This window comes from Heterocephalus glaber, unplaced genomic scaffold (genome assembly GCF_053883595.1).
Source record: "Heterocephalus glaber isolate CG9 unplaced genomic scaffold, H.glaber_assembly_v1.0 deba00001447, whole genome shotgun sequence".
Classification (NCBI taxonomy): domain Eukaryota; kingdom Metazoa; phylum Chordata; class Mammalia; order Rodentia; family Bathyergidae; genus Heterocephalus; species Heterocephalus glaber.
In genome coordinates this window covers 8,584,285-8,604,293 of record NW_028258299.1, presented here as the reverse complement: position 1 = coordinate 8,604,293, position 20,009 = coordinate 8,584,285, and the positions used below count along the sequence as shown (strand labels likewise).

At 39.6% G+C, this 20,009-nt stretch overlaps 1 protein-coding gene across 1 annotated transcript in view; it reads right to left on the bottom strand.

Moving 5' to 3' along the window:
* Positions 1-3,285: 3,285 nt before the first annotated feature.
* LOC101700013 (PRAME family member 8-like) overlaps positions 3,286-20,009 on the bottom strand; it is a 31,127-nt gene continuing 14,403 nt past the window's right edge. The window contains exon 5 of the mRNA XM_087214489.1: positions 3,286-3,435. Coding sequence (XP_087070615.1) covers positions 3,286-3,435 — 150 coding nt within the window. The remainder of the gene's footprint in view (positions 3,436-20,009) is intronic.

Genomic DNA, 20,009 nt, shown 5'->3' with positions numbered 1-20,009 from the left:
ATTCCAGTCCCTGTGGCAAGTGGGCTCTGTGCTTTGTAACATCTCAGCCCCTTCTTGCTTGGGAGTTTCTGGTCTCTGCTCCAAGGCCTTCGAACAATAGCAAAGGAAGAGTCTTATGGCCCCAGAACCTTACCATCTCCATTTCACCTGTGAGGCCACCCAGGAGATATTAGGGAGACTCTGCAAAGTGGATTTCATTTTCATTTTAGGAAGTGCAATAAGCCATTACTATAAAAGCCATGTAACATTGTTCTAGAGCACGTTGAATTTAGAGATGGAAAATGCTAACTCTGGTGTAGGGTGTTAAAACTCTTCCATGTATGACAACCTACCACTTTGCGATCGAGTGTGGGGGAGAAAATACATCAAAACAAGTCTCCTCCTTAAAAATACTGTAGAGACATGGGCATGGTAGAACATGGTTTTCCCCTCAGCACTCTGGGAGGCAGAGTCAAAGGAATTCTAATTTCAAGCCCAACCTGTACAATTGGTCTCTTAGCAAAACTTCTCTGAAGTGAATTCTAATGAAAGGAGAAATACAGCTGGGGAGGTGGGTCAGCAGAAAGGCTCTGGTTTCAAGCTCAGGACCACAGAAAACAATGCAAGAAATAGAGCCAGGTATTGGTGGTGAAAGCCCATCGAACCAGTACTCCACAAGCTGAATGAGCTTTACGAGTCCAAGGTCACGGCCAGCCCGCACTACATAGGGAAAACTGATTTAAAACAACAACAAAAACAACAAAAAACCCACCGTCCAAAAGAAAAAACTCCCCCCAAATATTCAAATACAAAATTTATATAGATTTTTAATGTGTGTGCAGTCTTGTGGGTTGAATATAGTTTTTCTTCAGAGTGACAGCTTCAACACTCCTTTTGGCATTTCAGTTTGAGATAAGATCGAACTTGCCCATGAGCAAAAAGGGCCCTAGCTAAAATCACAAATGAACATCCATGAAAGATCACTGAGAAAATATTAACTGAACATTAATTTGTGAATACATACTTTCATGCACACTTCTGTAATCCTAGCACCCTGAGCGGCTGAGGCCAGAGAATACTACAATTTGATTTCAAGCCCAAACTGGTCAATGTACTGACTTAGCAAAATCTTGTCTTCAAGGTGCTGTTCGAATTCAGTGCTGGAATGGAGGGAAGGAGAGAAGGATGGTGGGAGTGAAGTTGTGAGGGAAGGAGGGAAGGAAGGAAGGAAAAATGGAGCCTGGGGAAGCAGAGAGAGATGGCGAGAGAGAGAGAAAGACAGAGGAAGGGGAGAGAGAGAGAGAGAGGAAAGAAACTTGTAGCTGCATGAGGGGGTCCAAGCCTCTAATGTCACCACTTGGGAGACTGACAAAGGATGAAGAGTTCACAGTCAGCCTAGCTGAGTTGGGAGAGCCAGTCTCGTAACAAAAACAGCCAGAAATGGGTGTCAGGGCGTTTTAGTGCCGTGACATTGCACCCCTGTCTTCAGTCTTCAGTACTAAAGGAAAAGAAAACCTTATTCTCTCTTCCATTCAATCGGAGAGCTTGAAACCGTGAGGCACTGGCTGCCTAGACAAGGGCTCTACCATGGAGCAACATCCCCAGAAATGCTGTTAAAATGGTATAAAAGAAACCTCGGGTGGTAGGGCAGCCTGTAGTGCCAGCACCTGGAAAGCTGGGACAGGAATCGTAGGATAGCCAGGGCTCCACAGTGTATTCACGGCCAGCCTGAACTGCATAGTAAGAATCTTTGTCAAAAATTTTAAAAATTAATGAGTAATAATAACAAAGGTTAGGCTAGGCTTGGAGATCCACTCCTGCAATCCAGCATTTTGGCAAACTGATTCACGATATCTTCAAGTGGCAGCCCATCCGGGATGAATTAATGAGACCCTGTCTCAAAACACTAATAAAAGAAAAAAGTTGGAAGATGTAGCAGAGGGGGAAGTCACTGTGCAATCCTCAGTACAAAAATTTCAGCAATTTAGTCCAGTTTAATCATGGGTGTCCTGGATCCTCCTGTTCCCATGCTTCACCCTCACAAGGAATTCAGAAGAACCACATGGTTGACTGTGCTGAGATTTGAAGAGATGGCTTTTGTTTAAAGAAAAATATATGCTTTTATTTATTGGTACAATTGGTCAAACTCAGGACCTTGCACTTGGGAGGCAGGCACGGTGCCACTGAACTACATCCCTAGCCCAAGAAATTATAAGCTTTTTAAAAAGTTATGAAATAACAAAGCCAGATATGGTTACTTACTCCTGTAATCAAAGCAGTCTGGAGGCTGAAGCAGGAGGATCGCTGTGATTTCAACGGCAGCTTGGACTACAAAGGGATATCAAGGCCACTCTGAAGTAAATGGTGAGCCTGTTTCTCAAAAAACAAAAAAGTTATGAAATGATATAAACCCACGCCCAAATGAAGATATAAGGAATGATGGCAAATATAGCAAGTTTGAATCAAAACGAAACTCTAACTCTGGCTTAGTACATCCATCCATGATCACAGTGGTAGGAAGGCTGAGGCAGGACAATGTGGGCTATGTAGTGAATTGAAATCCAGCTGGGCAACATAACAAGACCTTGGTTCCAAAACACAAAAACTACTACAAACTCCCAAAAGTATCCCTGTGAAGAGACAGCAATCCCAGAATCCTCCATGCTCCATGGGACCTCTGTCCTCACAGGACCCTGGTCGATGGCGGGCGAGAGGGGCATCCTCCTGGAGGGCAGTGACTCACCTGGGGCAGGTGAGGGTGAGGGAGCTGTGGGATCCTGGCAGGACTGGGCACTGACTGGAAGCTCCAGGACTGAGCATCTCCTCAGCTCCTCTCCTGCTTTTATCGCCCCCTGTTAGCAACACCTTACCTTCCCAGCTCCTCCCTTCCCATCACCCTCTGATCCCTGAGGGTTTCTCCCTCTCCACCCAGTTAATCCCAGGTCAGCATTGATTGGTTTTCCCAAATCTCTAGTCAGAGCCAGAGAAGAATTTAGGAGAGCCTGAGGCTGGGTGTGGTGACACACGCCTGTAATCCCAGCACTTGAGAGGCTGAGGCAGGAATATGGGCGTGAATTTGAAGACAGCCTGGGCACATTGTGAGCTCAAGTGCAGCCTGCACTAGAAAGTGAGAGCCCACATCAAGTACTCCTGAAAGGAGAAAGTGAAAGTCAAGGAATCAGTCACTGATTCACTTCACAAACACAGGTTCCGTTTTACTTATATTATTAAGCAGTCATAGGTGACAGTGTGAAATGGGAAGGGAATTAATGTGCTCAAGAATGATTCCTCTAAAGCAATCTTAGCCTACATCCAAAGTTTGACACTGTCCCACTTTATAGTATCAGGGTGCTGTGCAATTCCAAGCTGCAATTCCAGATTCTTTGGAAGCTGAGGCAGGATGATCACTTGGATGAAGTAGCTTGGGTGTAGCTGTGGTACAAAGAAAGGTGGCACCTGAAAAATAGAAATGGAGCAGGGCATCATGGCCTACACCTGTAATTCAAGTGCTCTAGCTGGCTGAAGCTCTCAAGATCAAGTCAAGCCTGGGTAATTTAGTGAGGAAATAAGAACCTCTCTTAAAAATAAAAAAATAATTAAATAATAGCGCAAAACTCATTCAGTGCAAAAACTGTGTTCACTCACCAGTACCGAAGAATGAAAACAGCACAAAGACATCTGTGCCTCTCTATATATCTATGTACACAGAGGCAGCATGTAAGCTCCACTGTCTTGTGCTACTCTAGGTGATAATCGGTTTGTTTGTGGCGCTGGGAGTGGAAACCAAAGCCTCCCTCTGCCATGTCAGGCCAGCCCTCTACACTGAGCTGTACCCTCACTTGAGTTATTGGGAAAAAATCTTTACTTTTAGAAAACTGAGGCACGAGAGCACATGTACATTTGAATCATAGAAAGTGCTTCTGAACACGGGAAAATGAGCACAAGTTGGATGTCATGCCCAAAGCCTGGTGCATTAGACTTCACCCTTTACTGTCTAAGAGAGACACAGGAAGTTGTTTTGCACCAGGCCATCCCTGGATGTTGTGTTGCTCATCTCCCTAGCCCCACCTGACCAGCAGAACAGCTTGAAACTCACAAATATTCGTTCGTCATCCCTTTATTAATTAATTAATTGATTGATTGATACGTTCATTGATTTACTTAGATTTTTGTCACAGGGGCTCTCTATGTAGTTTATATTGTCCTTGAACTCATTATGAAGCTGAGGCTGTGCTCAAACTTGCTGTGATCCACCTGCCTCAGCCTCCTGAGTGCTTGGATTACAGGTGTGGCCCACCATGCCTGGTGACATTTCTTTGTTCATTTGTTTTCTCTTTAGAATTTCTCGATGTGGAAGTCTAAACTTCTGGGGCTATAGGTACATTTATACTATTTGCATAGGGTTTCACTGGATTTAAAAATTCGAAAATAAATGAATGTGGATCTTTCATTAGGGTCACTGTCTTTTTTTTCTTTTTTAAAATTTCCTTTGGTTATTTCAGACAGAGAATCACTATGTACTCCAGGCTGACTACAAACTCACAGCAATCCTCCTGCCTGAGCCCCCCAAGTGCTGGGAATACAAGGGTGTGCCTACCACTTCCTGACATTGTTTTACTTTTAAGAAGAATTTCTTTAGCTAGGTCTGGTGGCCTGCACCTCTAATCCCAGAACTTTAGGAAGCTGAGGTCCCTAGATTTCTACCCCAACCTGGGTGACTTATTCACTTTGCAAGACTTTGTCTCAAAATAAAAAAAAAAGGCTTGGGGGCCTGGGGCTGTAGGTCCACACAAGGCTTCTGGAGTCAGGCTCTAGTCCTGGAACAAACAACAAATGAGACACAAAACTCATTGGGGGGGAACACAGCTAGTGGTGACCGTTTCTTCTGTTTGATCCCTAGTTGCACACACTTAATGAAAAGGGAAAATTCTTTTGGGGAAGAATCAGCAGTTTATGAGCTGAGGACCCCAGACTGCTCCCAGGGCAGTGTTCTGAGGAGGAGCTGTGGGGGAAAGAATTTGTTGATTGGTTGCAGTTAAGTAAGTGCCTGACTTAGGCACATTCGGGCTGCCATCTTTCACAGGTATGAACATCTGTACATCTGCATTTTTTTATGCTTTACATCGTATATTTGTGGCAAAAGTGTTTGAGATTCACTTTGTTAGACAGAGACAAATCAGATTTATGATCTTTCTCCTGGAATGCAATTCATTTATTCATAAATTAGAGACTGACTGTATATACTTTTCTTCATTCTTTCTTTCCTACATTTTTTTCTTTGAATCCTTCCTGTCCTGTTTCTGTTCTTTGCTCCTTCCCTCCCTCACTCCCTCTCTCCCTCCTGCCTTCCTGGTTTTTCCCCTTCCTTCTTTCATTTCTTCTTCATTTTCACCACTGCCAATGGAACACTCTATCATCCTGGTACAGCTCTTCTGTTCAAATCTTTTTTTTTTTATTTTTGGCAGGCCTTTTATTTTCATTAAGTTTATTGGTGCACTTTAGGTATACAGCACAGTTACATTCATCATTGGGATCTTGTAACTTGAAATGATATGTCTTGGTTCATATTTTTTCCCCATTTCCCTGCCCTCCCTCTACCTCCTCCTGCCTTCACTATTTACAAAAACTTTGTTTCCATAGTTTTCCTTTTCTTCTATTTGGCCTTTTCCCTACACCTCCCACTTAAACTACTCCTTTACCCCTAAGTGGGTGCACACTGAGGCCACGCTTTCTGATACATTTTTTAATAACTTTATTATCTTTCACTAAACACACATATACAAAAGTTAAAATTATTCACAGAAAAACAATGCAGGGGAAATAGTACAATAATATTCAAATATCGTAGAACTCAAGCAAAGCAAAACTAAAAAGTACTGAAACATTTTTCCATATAATTAAAAAAAAATCTCCATCCTTAACAAGACATCGAAGAATGTGACTTGTTTTAGGAAGATTTTCAAAACTAATATTGAACAAATATTAGTGGTCTGGAAAAAAATTAAATTGGCTAGTAGACTCCACATAGCCAAATTTTGTAAAATTTAAATTTCAGTACAGTCACGTGACACGTGATGGAAATATAATCGGAGAAACATGTTATTATGCAATTTCATCCGTGTGTGTCACAAAGTACCACACAGAGTGCCAACCTCTAAGTGCAAACTGAGAAGGTAAACGTCAGTCATCTGTGATGGCCCCTTGATGTTATCCATGTACGCAGTTCATCATGAGATACATGAGGCTACCACTGGCATTGCAGCACACTGTTTTATAGTAAACTCTTTTATGTAAGTAGGATTATGCTCTAAAGGATGGAAAGCACAACATGTTAGGATAAGTACCTAAAGCAGTAGCACTCATTTATCACACTATCATGTACTGTCTACTGTACATAGTTGTATGTGCTTCTTCTGGAAACACACCCTTCACTCCTTTGATCTCAGTGACTCTTCCTTCCCAACCCACTGTTGAGCTCCTGCCTAGTCTCTATCTACATCTCTCCCTATACTTTTAAATACAATCTACATATGGATTCTTTCCATATTCCAGCCTGTAACTCTGATCTCTCCCTTTCTCCGCCTGCCACCCCTACTCTTTGAAACTTTTCTTTTTATTTCAAATTATCAATGATTCATTTTAATCATTTTAATCCTTAATTACACTTTCAGTTTCTCACACTAGATAAAATATTCGGTATTTACAACATGTGTGTCCTATTTAATTCACTTAAGCGGATGGCTCACTATGCATTATTTAGCTACAAATGTCTCCAGTATCTCATCGTTTTTGGCTGAGTAGTACTCCATTTTATTTAAAAAACCACATCTTCTTTATCCAGTCTCCAGTTGAGGGGCACTTGGGCTGTTTCCAAGCGTTAGCTATTACAAACTGTGCCGCTATAAACATGAGTGCACATATATCACTATGGTATGATTCTTTTAACTCTTTGGGAAGATATCCAGCAGGGGAATAGCTGGGTCAAATGGGACCTGTAAGCCTAGTATTTTGAGGTATCTCCATACTGATTTCCACAGTGGTTGCACCAGTCTGCGCTCCCACCAGTAGAGAAGGATTCCTTTCTCCCCACACCCCGCCCAGCATTTGCTATTGGTTGATTTGTTGATAGCAGCCATTCTTTCTGGGGTGAGGTGGAATCTCACACTTCTTTTCATCACCATCTCTCAAATGACCAGTGATGTTGAACATGATTTCATATATTTATTTGGTGCTTTCACTTCTTTCTCTGAGAAATGTCTGTTCATTTCAGATGCCCAATTATAAATTGAGTGTTTGAATTTGGGGTTCTGATTTATTCAGTTCTTTAGATATTGTAGATTGTAGTCATTTGTCTAAGGTACAGCTGCTGAAAATTTTTTTCCCACATTATAGCTTTTCTCTTAGCTCAGTTGGTGGTTTGTCTTGCAGTGCAGAAGCAATTTAAGAAGATGAGATCCCACTTCTTGATTCATTGTGCTGGATCCTGTGCTACAGAGGTTTTGTTCATAAAGTGTTTTCATATGCCAATGTCTTCAACAGTTCTACCTAACATATCTTCCACCAAATTTAGTATTTCTGTATTAATATTTGGGTCTTTAATTCACTTCAACCTTAGTTTGGTGCATCTAGTTTTAATCTTTGGTAGGTTGAAATCCAGTCTTTCCAACACCATTCGTTAAATAGGCTATCTTTTTTTCCAATGAGGATGGTTTGCTCCTTTGTCAAACATGAGGTGGCTGAGTATGTCTGGAGTTGTTTCTGCATCTTCTAATTTATTTCCCTGATCCTCAGGTCTGTTTCTTTGCCAGTACCATGCTGTTTTTATCACAGTAGATTTGTACTATAGTTTCAAGTCGGGAGTTGTAATACCCCCAGCCATATCTCTGTTGCCTAGAATTGCTTTTGCTATTCTAGGTCTTATCTGGTTCCAGATGCATTTTTGGATTGTTTTCTCTAGCTCTGTGAAATATATTTTTGGAATTTCAATTGACATTGAATTAAATTGATATAGTACTTTTGGAAGCATGGCCATTGTCACAATATTTGTTCTTCCTACCAGGAGTAAGGGATGTCTTTCCATTTTCTTATATCCTCCTCCATCTCCCTTTTCAGAGAGCTGTAGTTTTCAGTGTAAAGGTCTTTTGCTTCCTTTGGTAAATTGATTCCTCCATATTTCATTATTTTGGATACTATTGTAAAAGGAATTGTTTCCCTAATTTCTCTCTCAGTGACTCTATTATTTGTTTATAAAAAAGCTATTGTGTTTTGAGTGTTGACCTTATATCCAGCTGCTCCACTTAATCTGTCACTTAAGGCTAGAAGTCTTTTGGCAGAGTGTTTTGGCTCTTCTAGGTACAGTATCATATCATCATTAAATAATGAGAATTTAAGGTCTTTCTTTCCTAACTTTATTTCTTTTATTTCTTTCTCTTTTCTAATTGCTGTGGCTAATGTTTTCAGGACAACATTTCACAGGAGTGGTGATAGTGGGCATCCTCGTTCTGTTCCTGATTATAGCGTGAAAGTTTTCATTTTTTGACCATTTTGTATGATGTTGGCTTTTGGTTTTTCATAGATAGCCTTAATCAGATTGAGATCAAAACCTTCTATTCCAATTTTATATAGGGTTTTTTATCATGAATGGGTGTTGGATTTTGTCCAATGCCTTTTTTGAGTCTCTTAAGATGATCATAAGATTTTGTCCTTGGTTCTGTTACTATAGTGTATTATATTTATTGATTTATGAATGTTGACCCATCCTTGCATCCCTGGGATAAATCCACCTTGGCCAGGGTGTATGATCTTCTTGATGACCCTTTGTATTCTGCTGGCCAGTATGTTGTTGAGGATTTTTGCATCTATGGTCCTTAGGGAGATTGGTCTGTAGTTCTCTTTTTGGGTTGTGTCTCTCCCTGGTTTTGGAATCAAAGTAATACTTGCTTCCAGGAATGAATTTGGAAGCCTTGCCTCCCTTTCAATTTCCTTGATGTGTTTAAAGAGTAGTGGTGATAGCTCTTCTTTAAATGTCTTGTAGAATTCAGCAGTGAAGCCATCAGGACCTGAGATATTTTTGGTGGTCAATATTTTATTACATTTTCAGTTTAACTCATTGTAAATAGGGTGTTTAGAATTTCTATATCTTCTTCATTTAACTTTGGAAATGCATATGTATCTAGGAATCTGTCCATTTCTGCTGTGTTTTCCATTTTATTAGAATTCAGGTTTCAAAGTAGGTATTGATGATACTCTGGATTTCTGCTGGGTCTGTCGTGACTTCCACTTTTCCATTCCCAATTGCATGCACTTGAGCCTTTTCTTTTCTTTTTTTGATAAACTTGGCTAAGGGCTTAACCATCTTATTTATTCTTTCAACAAAACCCTCTTTGAATCATTGATTTTTTTCTATCATTCTTTCCGTCTCCATTGCATTGATTTCTCCTCTGGTCTTTATACTTCCTCTCTTCTATGATCTTTGGGTTTGTTATACTTTTCTTTTACTAGGAGCTTGAGATTCTCAATTAGGCTATTTATTTGAGTTCTCTCTGTTTGTCTAATACGGGCATTGACTGCTATGAATTTTCCACATAGAAATGCTTTCATTGTGTCCCATAGATTCCTGTATGTTGTACTGGCATTATCATTTACTTACTGAAACTGTCTAATTTCTTGTTAAATTTCCTCTGTGACCCATTGGTTGTTCAGGAGGGTGTTATTTTATTTCCATGTGTTTGTAGGAGTTTTGCAGCTTCTTATGTCATTGACCTCCAATTTTATTGCACTATGGTCTGATAATATACAGGGGGTAACTTCAATTCTTCTACATTTACTTAGACATGTCCTATGAGCTAGCATGTTGTCTATTTTGGAGAATGACCCAAGTGCAGCTGAAAATAATGTACATTCTGATTTTGTGGGGTGGAACACTCTGTAAACATCTATTAAGTCCCTTTCTTCTATAGCTTGGTTCGGTTCTAGAATTTCACTGTCAATTTTTTGTCTAGATCGTCTGTCTATTTCTGATAATGGGGTATTGAAGTCCCCTACTACAATTGTATTAGTGCTTATTTGGTTTCTCATGTCCATTAATATTTGTTTTGTATAGTTGGGGGAATTCATATTTGGTGCATATATATTTGTGATTGTCATCTCTTCCTCTCGGATTGTTCCCCTCGCAAGGATGTAGTGACCATCTTTGTCTCTCTTAAGTAGTTTGGGTTTGAAATTGACTGTGTCTGAAATAAAATTTCTACCCCTGCTTTTTTCTGTGTTCCTGTGGTGTGGAGAACTGTTTTCCATCTTTTACTTTCAGTGTATGAATTTTTTTTGAGTTAGGTGTGTTTCCCGTATACAGCATGTTGCTGGATTTTGCTTTTCAATACATTCTGTCAGTCAGTTTCTTTTGATTGATGAAATGAGACCATTAACATTGATAGTTATAATTGATAGATATTGACTCATACTTGTCATGACGTTTCACTATTATCGTCTCTTTTATTTCTTATTTTTCCCCTTTCTCTTTTCTTTTTTTTCTTGCCTGGTGGCTTCCTTCTGTTAGGCCGCATGGAGTTGTGACCTTCATTGTCTTTTTCTAGGATATTGCTTAGAATTGTTTGGAGTGCTGGTTTGGTCTTCATGAAATTTCTCAGGTGTTCTTTGTCGAGGAAGTATCTAGTGTCCCCATTCAATTTGAAAAATAGTTTTTCGGGATACAGCATTCTAGGTTGGAATTCTTTTTTTTAGGGCTTGAAATACTTCACTCTAGGCTCTCCTTGATTTGAGGGTTTGTGTTGAGAAATCTGCCATTATATTGATGGGCTTTATTTGTAGGTGATTTGTTTCTTTTCTCTAACTGCCTGTAGCATTTTGTTCTTCTGTTGGGTTTTTGGGATCTTGACTATTATGTGTCTATGTGTAGATGTTTTTTTGATCATGGCTAGTTGCAGTTCTATATGCCTCACTTATCTGTATGTCCAATTCTCCATCTCTGTCTGGGAAATTTTTCACTATTACTTCTGTGAACAGTTTTCTTCATGTCAATTGTACTATCTTCTGTTTTTTCATGGACTGCTATCAGTCTTATGTTATTCTTCTTTGCATCATCTAGCAGCTGCTGGATTGATTTCTCATGGTCCCTTACTGTTTTCAAGAAATCTCAGTTTGCATGGTCCTTCACCACAATCCTGTCTTCTATCTCTGATAGTCTATCTTCAGATTCCCTTAATCTGCTATGCATGCTTTTGATGGAGTTTTTACTCTCTTGAATATTTTTTTGAATCTCTTTCATAGATTCCGTTTTTTTCTTATTTTGAGCAATCATGGTTTCCATTTCTATCTTATGCTGGGCATTCATGACTTCCAGCATGTTTCTGAGCTCATCTATTGTTTTTAATCTGTTTCCATTCTAGAGCCTCTAATCATGTCTTTCACTCTGCTCACCATCTCTGTAGCTGTCTGGGAGATTATTTCTGTTTTGTATTTTTCTAGAGCCTCATTCATCTGTTTTATTACTCCCTGTACTGTCAGTTCAGGGTGTCCAGGTGTTTGATTATCATATTTTTCCACCTCGTTTCCCTCAGAATTTCCCTTTGTGGGGTGGAAGTCTGAGTTTGTCACTTGCTTAAATGTCTTCTCAGTTTTGTTTTTGGTACTGTCCTTGGCTTAGTTCCTGGGTTGATACTTTGAAGTTGCTTATTGTAAGTATCTTTGTTGATGTGTTTAGAACACTTATGGAATGATTGCTTCTCAGAAGTGTCTTCCAGGTATAGCTGGTCTTTAGGTTTTGAGTCTCTAATGCCTCTGAGGCTGTCTCAGTTTCATTATACCAGGAAGGATAACTGACTAGATCAATCAAAACACCTTAGCCCAAGTGATACAATCAACAACACCATAGCATCAAATACCTATTAGAAAATGTAAGTTTGTGGTGCTTATTAACCTATCACCTTTAACTGTGTCAATTAAATTGAGGTCAAGGACCAATCCAAGATATGTTTATAGTGAATAAACTCTTCAACATAGCAACTTTACCCTTTGGGATGGGGTGTTCGAAGGAGTTGGGAGGGAGGAAAAAGGAGGTGAGGGATAGGGGAAGGTTAGCAGTGAGGCCAGAGGGCACAGGTGAGAGAAGGAAAGAGAAGAAATGAAAACTAAAGAAGAAATACAAATTAGGGCCAGAACAGGAACAAAAAGGATGATGAAGAGCAATGTGGGACAGCAAGGGAGTGAGGGAGAAAGAAAGAGAGAAAGACAAGAGAACAAGGAAAAGGAGCAAAAGAAAACTTTTAAAAGAGTAGAAGAAGAAAAAAATTAAAATATGTAAAAAAAAATAGTGGTAATTTTTAAAAGAACAAATGAACGCTGAAAATGAAGGGTCTCCTTCATGGTATGTCTCTGCTGTCACAATAACCACCACGGGCAGCAGTGTGCAGTTATAAGTCAATGAGCCTCACCAATCCAGTCACAGACTCATGAGATTCAGGCAGCGTCCTGGCTGCAAGTCCCAAGTAGATCTCCCTGTCCTCCTGCAGGATTGAACTCTGCAATATTCTATTGCAGATTGCACCTGCCTTTCCCCAAAAGATAATCCAGGTTCACATGGGAGGTGATGATCTCTCCAACTTACCAAGTACGGTGGTCTTGTGTACGCTTATTGGAGAGATTCTCTTCACTTTTCCAGTGGGCTTCAGTTTTCATCAGGTAGCCTGAGAGAGCTCCTCTCTCTGTTGTTCACATCTGCAGCTCAGGACAATGGCTTTTTGTCTCCCTGTGCCTCTGTAGTGTGGAACCAGGGATCCACAAAGCCAAGATCCCAGAGTTGAGGGCCCCTGTTGTTGCAGGTGACCATGCAGTTGAGCTGCCATGCCTGGGGCATGCGGGGGGATCCTCTCAGTCTCCTGGGTCTCTAATACCGTTTTAATATCTTGTCCTTGTGTTGAATTTCTGGAATATTCACCATTATATCCCTTGAGGACAATTTTTTTGATCATTGGCTATTTGGATATTACATGCCTCACTTATTGGTATGTCAAATGCTTTTTCCCTGTTTGGGTAGTTTTCTGTCATTATTTCTGTGAATAGCTTTTTATGTTTTTCTTGCATACTTCCTTTTTCATTGACTCTAATAAATCGTATATTATTCCTTCTTGCATTATCTAACACCTGCTGGATTGATATCTCATGGATTCTTGGTATTTGCAAGAAATTTATCTTTTCGTGATTGTGTTGTATATCTGATATTCTGTCCTCACATTGGCTCATTCTCCTGGATATACATTCATTGGAGTTTTTAATCTCCTGGCTATCTGCTTGAATCTGTTTCACAGATCCATTTATTTCCTATGCTGTACCTTCATGGTTTCCATTGCTTTATTATGCTGGGAATTCATAATTTCCATCATGTTCCTGAGCTATTCTATATATTTTTTATTTGTCACTGTTGTTGCCTCAATAAGCAAGTGTTGCATTCTGGTCACCCTCTCTGTAGTTATCTGAGAAATTATTTCTGCTTTGAATTTTTCAAGAGCCTCATTCATTTTCTTTGTTACTTCTGCTCACACCATTTCAGAGCCCAGGTGGATGGCTTTCAGAATTTTCTACCACATTGTTCCCTGGGTTTAATTTGGTGAGCTGAAAGTCTGGGTAGGTTGCATCTTGTCTAAGTGTCTTTTCATTTTTTATTTTTAAAACTGATTAATTCCCGGGTTGATGCCTGTAAATTGCTTATGGATAGGAGCTTTATTGCCAGTATTTCAGAACCTTTAGAAAATTATGACTTTCCAGAAATGTCTATCAGGTACAGCTGGGATTTGGGTTTTCAATCTGTGGCATGTTTCTACCTCTTCCATTTACAGGGCATGAGAGTTTTTTGGCTGCTGGGCCCATTTGCTGTTTATTTGGCCATGCTCTGTAATTTTTGTTAAAGACCGTAGGCAAGCTCTGTCTTGTTATACCCTGGGTAACAACTGATTAGCACAATATATCACATTGGATAAAGCAGTATTATCCACACTAGTAAGAGCATCAAATACAGCCTAGAATATTACAAAATTTGGAAAATATTAATTGCTAACTTTAACCATATGAACTAAACATGTGAAAATTTTATGCAGTTAAACTCCTGGAGCAACCAGGAAGGAGGAAAAAAAGGGAAAAAAGAAAAATTTCAATTCAAGTTGTGTCTCTGCTTTCTCTGGCATCTAATGTGGGTAGATAGAGTCAAGTGCCAAACTGATTGAACCTAGCAAAGCCAGTAATAACTTTATTGTGGAGAAGTAGATAATCTCAGCCAGCCTGCCAATTTAGTTCCACAGAAGTTCAGGTCAGATTCTGGCTATCAGACTGGATCCAAATTCTTTGAGCCTACAAATATCCATGTGCCTCCAGTCAGCTTCAACTCTGCTCAATGACTTCCTCCTGACTTGAACTTGGAACCCACAGTGAGATATTGGGAGCTACCCGATGGAGTTGGTCTGTAGCTGATTTGAGTTCTGAGCTCAGTTGGCCCTTCTCCAAGATGACTACTGGCCCATCACTGTTTCCTGGGTGAGGGCTGAACCCAAATAACTTACCAGTTCTTGCAATCCGCTGCAACCACCACTTCATTCCCTTGGTGCTTTTCTCCATGGAGGCCTCTCGGGTCACCAGTGGTCACTGTGCACCTGCAGGTTTGACCCACTCTTCCTTCACCATGAGTCCATGCTCTGGGAAAGAATGCTGCTTGTTATGTTCTTCCCCTCTGTTGAAGTCTCTTTGTTCACTCCCCCCACAGTCTTATATTCTTGTTTAAGCTTCTTCCTGCGTTCTTGGAACCCACTTCCCTCCTTATCCTCCTTGGGCAGCTGCCTTCAACTGTCAGGACACCAAATATTGGAGAGGTTCTTTCTCTGCTGCTCACCACTCCCCCAACTTCCCAGAAATCTTCTTTTGTCTTTTGAGAAAGGATCCCCTATTCAGTCCACATTAGGCTGGCCTTGAAATCTTCAGACTCCTGTCTCAGCCTCCTGAGTGCTAAGGTTACAGATGTGCACATAATGGAGCTTGCAGGCATGGTGGCCATACCTGTGATCCCTGTGTCTGAGAAGCTGAGACAGGCGGATTGCTGAGTTTGATCCGAAGCCAAGTTAGTTTGTGGTACACCAGCATGAAATAGTGAGATACTGCCTTATATGAGAAAAGAAAACAAACTGGACATGAAATCTATGTAAATAGGGAAGGGTGGAGGGCATGAAGGGCACACAGGCAATGAGGAAAAATAAGAACTAAGATACATCATGTACAGGTACAAGCACCAATCATAAATGTAAATGTATTGTACACCTAAAATGTACCCATAAAACAATTTTGAAAAAACCACAGAAACAACAGTAAATGAGGAGCTCGCAGTGATAGGAATGAAGAAATGAGTAAAAGTTAGGGCTGTTCAGAGCCAAGAGGTTCTCAAGGAATCCAGACACCTACTGGACCTGTGCTTTGATACTCACATGAGACATGGGCTGGAAACTGGTTCAGAGCCTGCATAGGATAAGGAATTGGAATGAACTCTTGTCATAAACCTGGGCCACTGCAGCCTCAACCTAAGTAATAAAGCGGACAAAGATTTATCTGTCTATCTATCTAACTGTATTTCTACTTATGTATCTACATTTACATCATCTATCAAGCTTTTTTGTTTCACATGCATATCCTATTGCAAAGGGATTTTTTAAAATTAACTTTATTGGTACACTTCAGGTATAAGATATAGTGACATTCATCATTGGAGATTTGTACCTTTATATAAAATCTTTTGATTCTTATTTTTCCCCATTCCAGTGCCCTCCCTTCAACCAGTCCACCTGTCTCTATTTACAAAGAATTTTTTTCCATTTTTTCATTTTCTCATATTAATTCCATTCCCTTCTTTCCTTTTTCCTCCCCTTCCCACTTACGCTTCTCCTTTGCACTTTTTTTTAAGATTTTACATTTTCTATTATACATTTTGATCAGAATTTTCACTTTTAATTTCTCACACTACAGAAAAGCTTCAGTAGTTACATATGTGTGTTCTATTTATTTCACTTCAGAGTATTGTCTCGATGTACATTCATTTATCAGTAAATGTCACTAATTTTTCATTCTTTATGGCTGAGTAGTAGTCCATTTTATAAAAACCCCACATTTTCTTTATCCAGTCTCCAAGTATTGGGCAACTGGGCTGTTTCAAGGGTTTCCTTACTACAAACTATGCTGCTATGAACATGGGTACACATACAGCACTGCGGTATCATTCCTTTAATTCTTTTGCAAAGGTACCCAGCAGGGGCATACCTGGTTCAAATGGGAATTTGAGTCCTAGTACTTTGAGGTATCTCCATACTGGTTTCCACAGTTTTTGTACCAGTCTACACTCCCAGCAGCAGTGGAGAGCTTTTCCTTCTTCCCCTAAACCCAGCCAACATTTGTCATTGGTTGATTTCTTGATAGCAACTCTTCTTTCTGGGGAAAGTTCTAATCTCAGCTTTGCTTTCATTTGCAAATCTCGAAAGGCATGTGAGGGTAAACATTTTTTCATGTGTTTATTCTCTATTTCTAATTCTTTGTCAGAGAAATGTCTATTCATTTCAGATGCCCTTTGTTGGATTGGATCATTAAATTTAGGAGGTCTGATTGTTTTTAGTTCTTTATAGATTCCAGACTGTAGATGTTCATCTGAGGAGGAGCTGGTAAAATTTTTTCCCACATTATTGATTGTCTCCTTATGCTGTTGTTGGTTCCTCTTGCTGTACAGAAACTTGTTAATAAGAAGAGATCCCACTTGTTGTTTCTTTGGTCTAGCTCATGTTCACATGAGGTATTGTTCATGAAATCTTTTCCTAGGCCAATGTCTTCAAGAGTTCTACCTAACATCTCCTCCACACAATTTGGCTTTTCTGTTTTCATATGTACCACTTTGATTCATTTCGATTTTAGTTTGGTGCTTGGTGGCAGATACAAGTCTAGTTTCAAACTTACACAAGTTGAAATCCAATTTTTCCAGCACCATTCATTAAAGAGGGTATCTTTCCTGCAATGAGGATGTTTGGCTCCTTTGTCAAAGAAGTAGTGGCTGAGTGTGCGTGTGGAGTTGTTGTTTCTACATCTTCTAATCTGTTACATTGATTCTCCAGTCTTTTTCTCCTGCACCATGCTATTTTCATCACAGTAGCTTTGTAGCATAGTTTCAAGATGGCTATTTTGATACCCCCTACCTTGTCTTTAGTGCCTAGAATTGCTTTTGCTATTCTAGGTCTCTTCTTGTTCCAAATACATTTAGGGATTGTTTTCTCCAGATCTGTGAGGTATGCTGCTGGAATTTCAATTGGGATTGCTTTGAATCTATATAGCAGTATTGGAAGTCTGTCCTCTTTCACTTTATTGGTTATGTCTTTCCATTTTCTGATATCTTCTCTGATCTCATTTTCCAGAGTGCTATAGTTTTCAGAGTAGAGGTCTTTGATTTCTTTCATTAGATTGATTCCTAGGTCTTTCATTTTTTGGATGCTATAGGGATGGAAGTAGTTTCTCCACTTCCTTTTTCAGTCAGTCTGTTGTTCATGTTCAAGAAAGCTATTCAGTTTTGTGTGTTGAGCTTGTATCCAGCTCGTCCACTGAATTTGGTTATTAAGTCTAGAAGACTAAAAGTCTTCACCAAAGGTGGAGTTCTTGGGGTCGTCCATATAGAGTATGATGTCATCTGCAAATAACGACAGTTTGATTTCTTTATTTCTTATCTTTATTCCTTTTATTTCTTTGTCTTATCTAATTGCTGTGGCTAATGTTTCCATAACTAGATTGAACAGGAGTGGAGATAGTGGACAACCTTGTCTTGTTCCTGGTTTTAGTGTGAAGGATTTCAAGTTTTAACTATTTGATATGATATTGGCTGTTGGTTTTTCATAGATGGCTTTTATCAGGTGGAGGTAGAGACCATCTATTCCAATTTTTTGTAGGTTTTTTTTTAATGAATGTGTGTTGGATTTTGTCAAATGCTTTTTCTGCATCTATTGTGATGATCATACGGGTTTTGTCCTTGGCTCTATTAATATAGTATATTGCAGTGATCGATTTTTGTATGTTGAACCACCCTTTCATCAGTTGATGAATCCCACTTGGTAAAGGTGTATGATCCTCTTCACAAGTTTCTGCATTCTACTTGCCCATATCTTATTAATAATTCTTGCATCTATATTCAATAGTAACAATGGGCTAGAGTTCTCTTTTTCGGTTGGGTCTTTCTCTATTTTTGTGATCAAGGTGATGCTTGCTTCCAGGAATGAATTTGGAGGTATTGTTTGCCTTTCAGTTACATTGAATAATTGGAAAATTAGTGGGAATAGTTCTTCTCTAAATGTCTTATATAATTCAGCAGTGGAATCCCCTGCTCCTGTGTAGAAAGGATTATTATAGTTAAAGTGGCCATACTTCCAAAACTGCTATTTAATGCAATTCCAACTGAGATCCCAGCACCATACTTCATGGACTTTGAGAGAACAATCCAAAAATTCATTTGGAATAAGGAGAGACCCAGAATAGCAAAAGCAATTCTAGGTAACAGAGACATGGCAGGGGGTATCACAATTCCCAGCCTGCAACGATACTACAAAGCTACTGTGATAAAAACAGCATGGTACTGGCAAAGAAACAGACCTGAGGACCAGTGGAACAGATTAGAAGATGCAGAAACAACGCCAGACACACTCAGCCATCTCATCTTTGATAAAAGAGCCAAACACCCTCAGTGGAGGAAAGATAGCCTCTTTAATAAATGGTGCTGGAAAAATTGGGCATCAATTTGCCAAAGATTAAAACAAGACCTATATCTCTCACCATGCACTAACCTAAAATCAAAATGGAATAAAGAGCTAAATAATAAAATAGAAACTCTGAACCAGTTGGAACTGAGGTTAGGTAGAACCCTTGAAGACATCAGTGTAGGAAAAGATTTTATGAATAAAACCTCAGTTGCCCGTGAACTAGCACAAACAATCAACAAATGGGATCTCTTCTTATTAAAAAGCTTCTGCACAGCAAGAGAAACCACCAGCAATGTGAAGAGACAATCCACAGTGTGGGAAAAAATCTTCACCTGCTCTTCCTCAGACAAAGATCTACTATCTCGAATCTATAAAGAACTTAAAAAGATCAGACCTCCCAAATTTAAAGACCCAATCCAAAAATGGGCATCTGAAATGAACCGACATTTAAATAAATACATGAAAAAATGTTCAACATCACTGGTCATTCGAGAGATGCAAATGAAAATAATGCTGAGATCCCACTTCACTCCAGAAAGAATGGCTGCTATCATGAAATCAACTAATAACAAATGCTGGCGGGGCTGTGGGGAAAGAGGAACCCTGTTCCACTGCTGGTGGGAGTGTAGACTGGTGCAATCACTGTGGAAATCAGTATGGAGTTTCATCAAATAACTAGGACTGGAAGTCCCATTTGACCCCACTATTCCACTGCTGGGGATCTTCCCCAAAGAATTAAAAGAATCATTCCACAGTGATATATGTGCACCCATGTTCATAGAAGCACAGTTTGTAATAACTAAAACTTGGAAACAGCCCAAATGCCCATGAACTGGAGACTGGATAAAGAAAATGTCATTTTTTTATAAAATGGAGTACTACTCAGCCATAAAAAATGAGAAATTAGAGACATTTATAGCTAAGTGGATGCAAATTGAGGCGATACACTTAAGTGAAATAAATAGGATACACATGTATAAATACCAAATAGTTTCTCTGGTGTGAGAAACTGAAAGTGTAAATAAGGACTAAAATGTATAACAGGTAATGTGAAATAGGAAGAAAAGGGGCAAAGGGGAAGGAAGTGGGAGGGCTAGGGGAAAGGATAGAAGGGAATGGGATTAATACGAGAAAATGGAAAAATAGGAACAAAACCTTTGTAAATAGGGAGGACTGGAGGGGTTGAAGGGAGGGCTGGGCAAGGGTGAAAAATAAGAACCAAGAGAGAATATGTCAAGGTGCAAATTTCCAATGATGAAT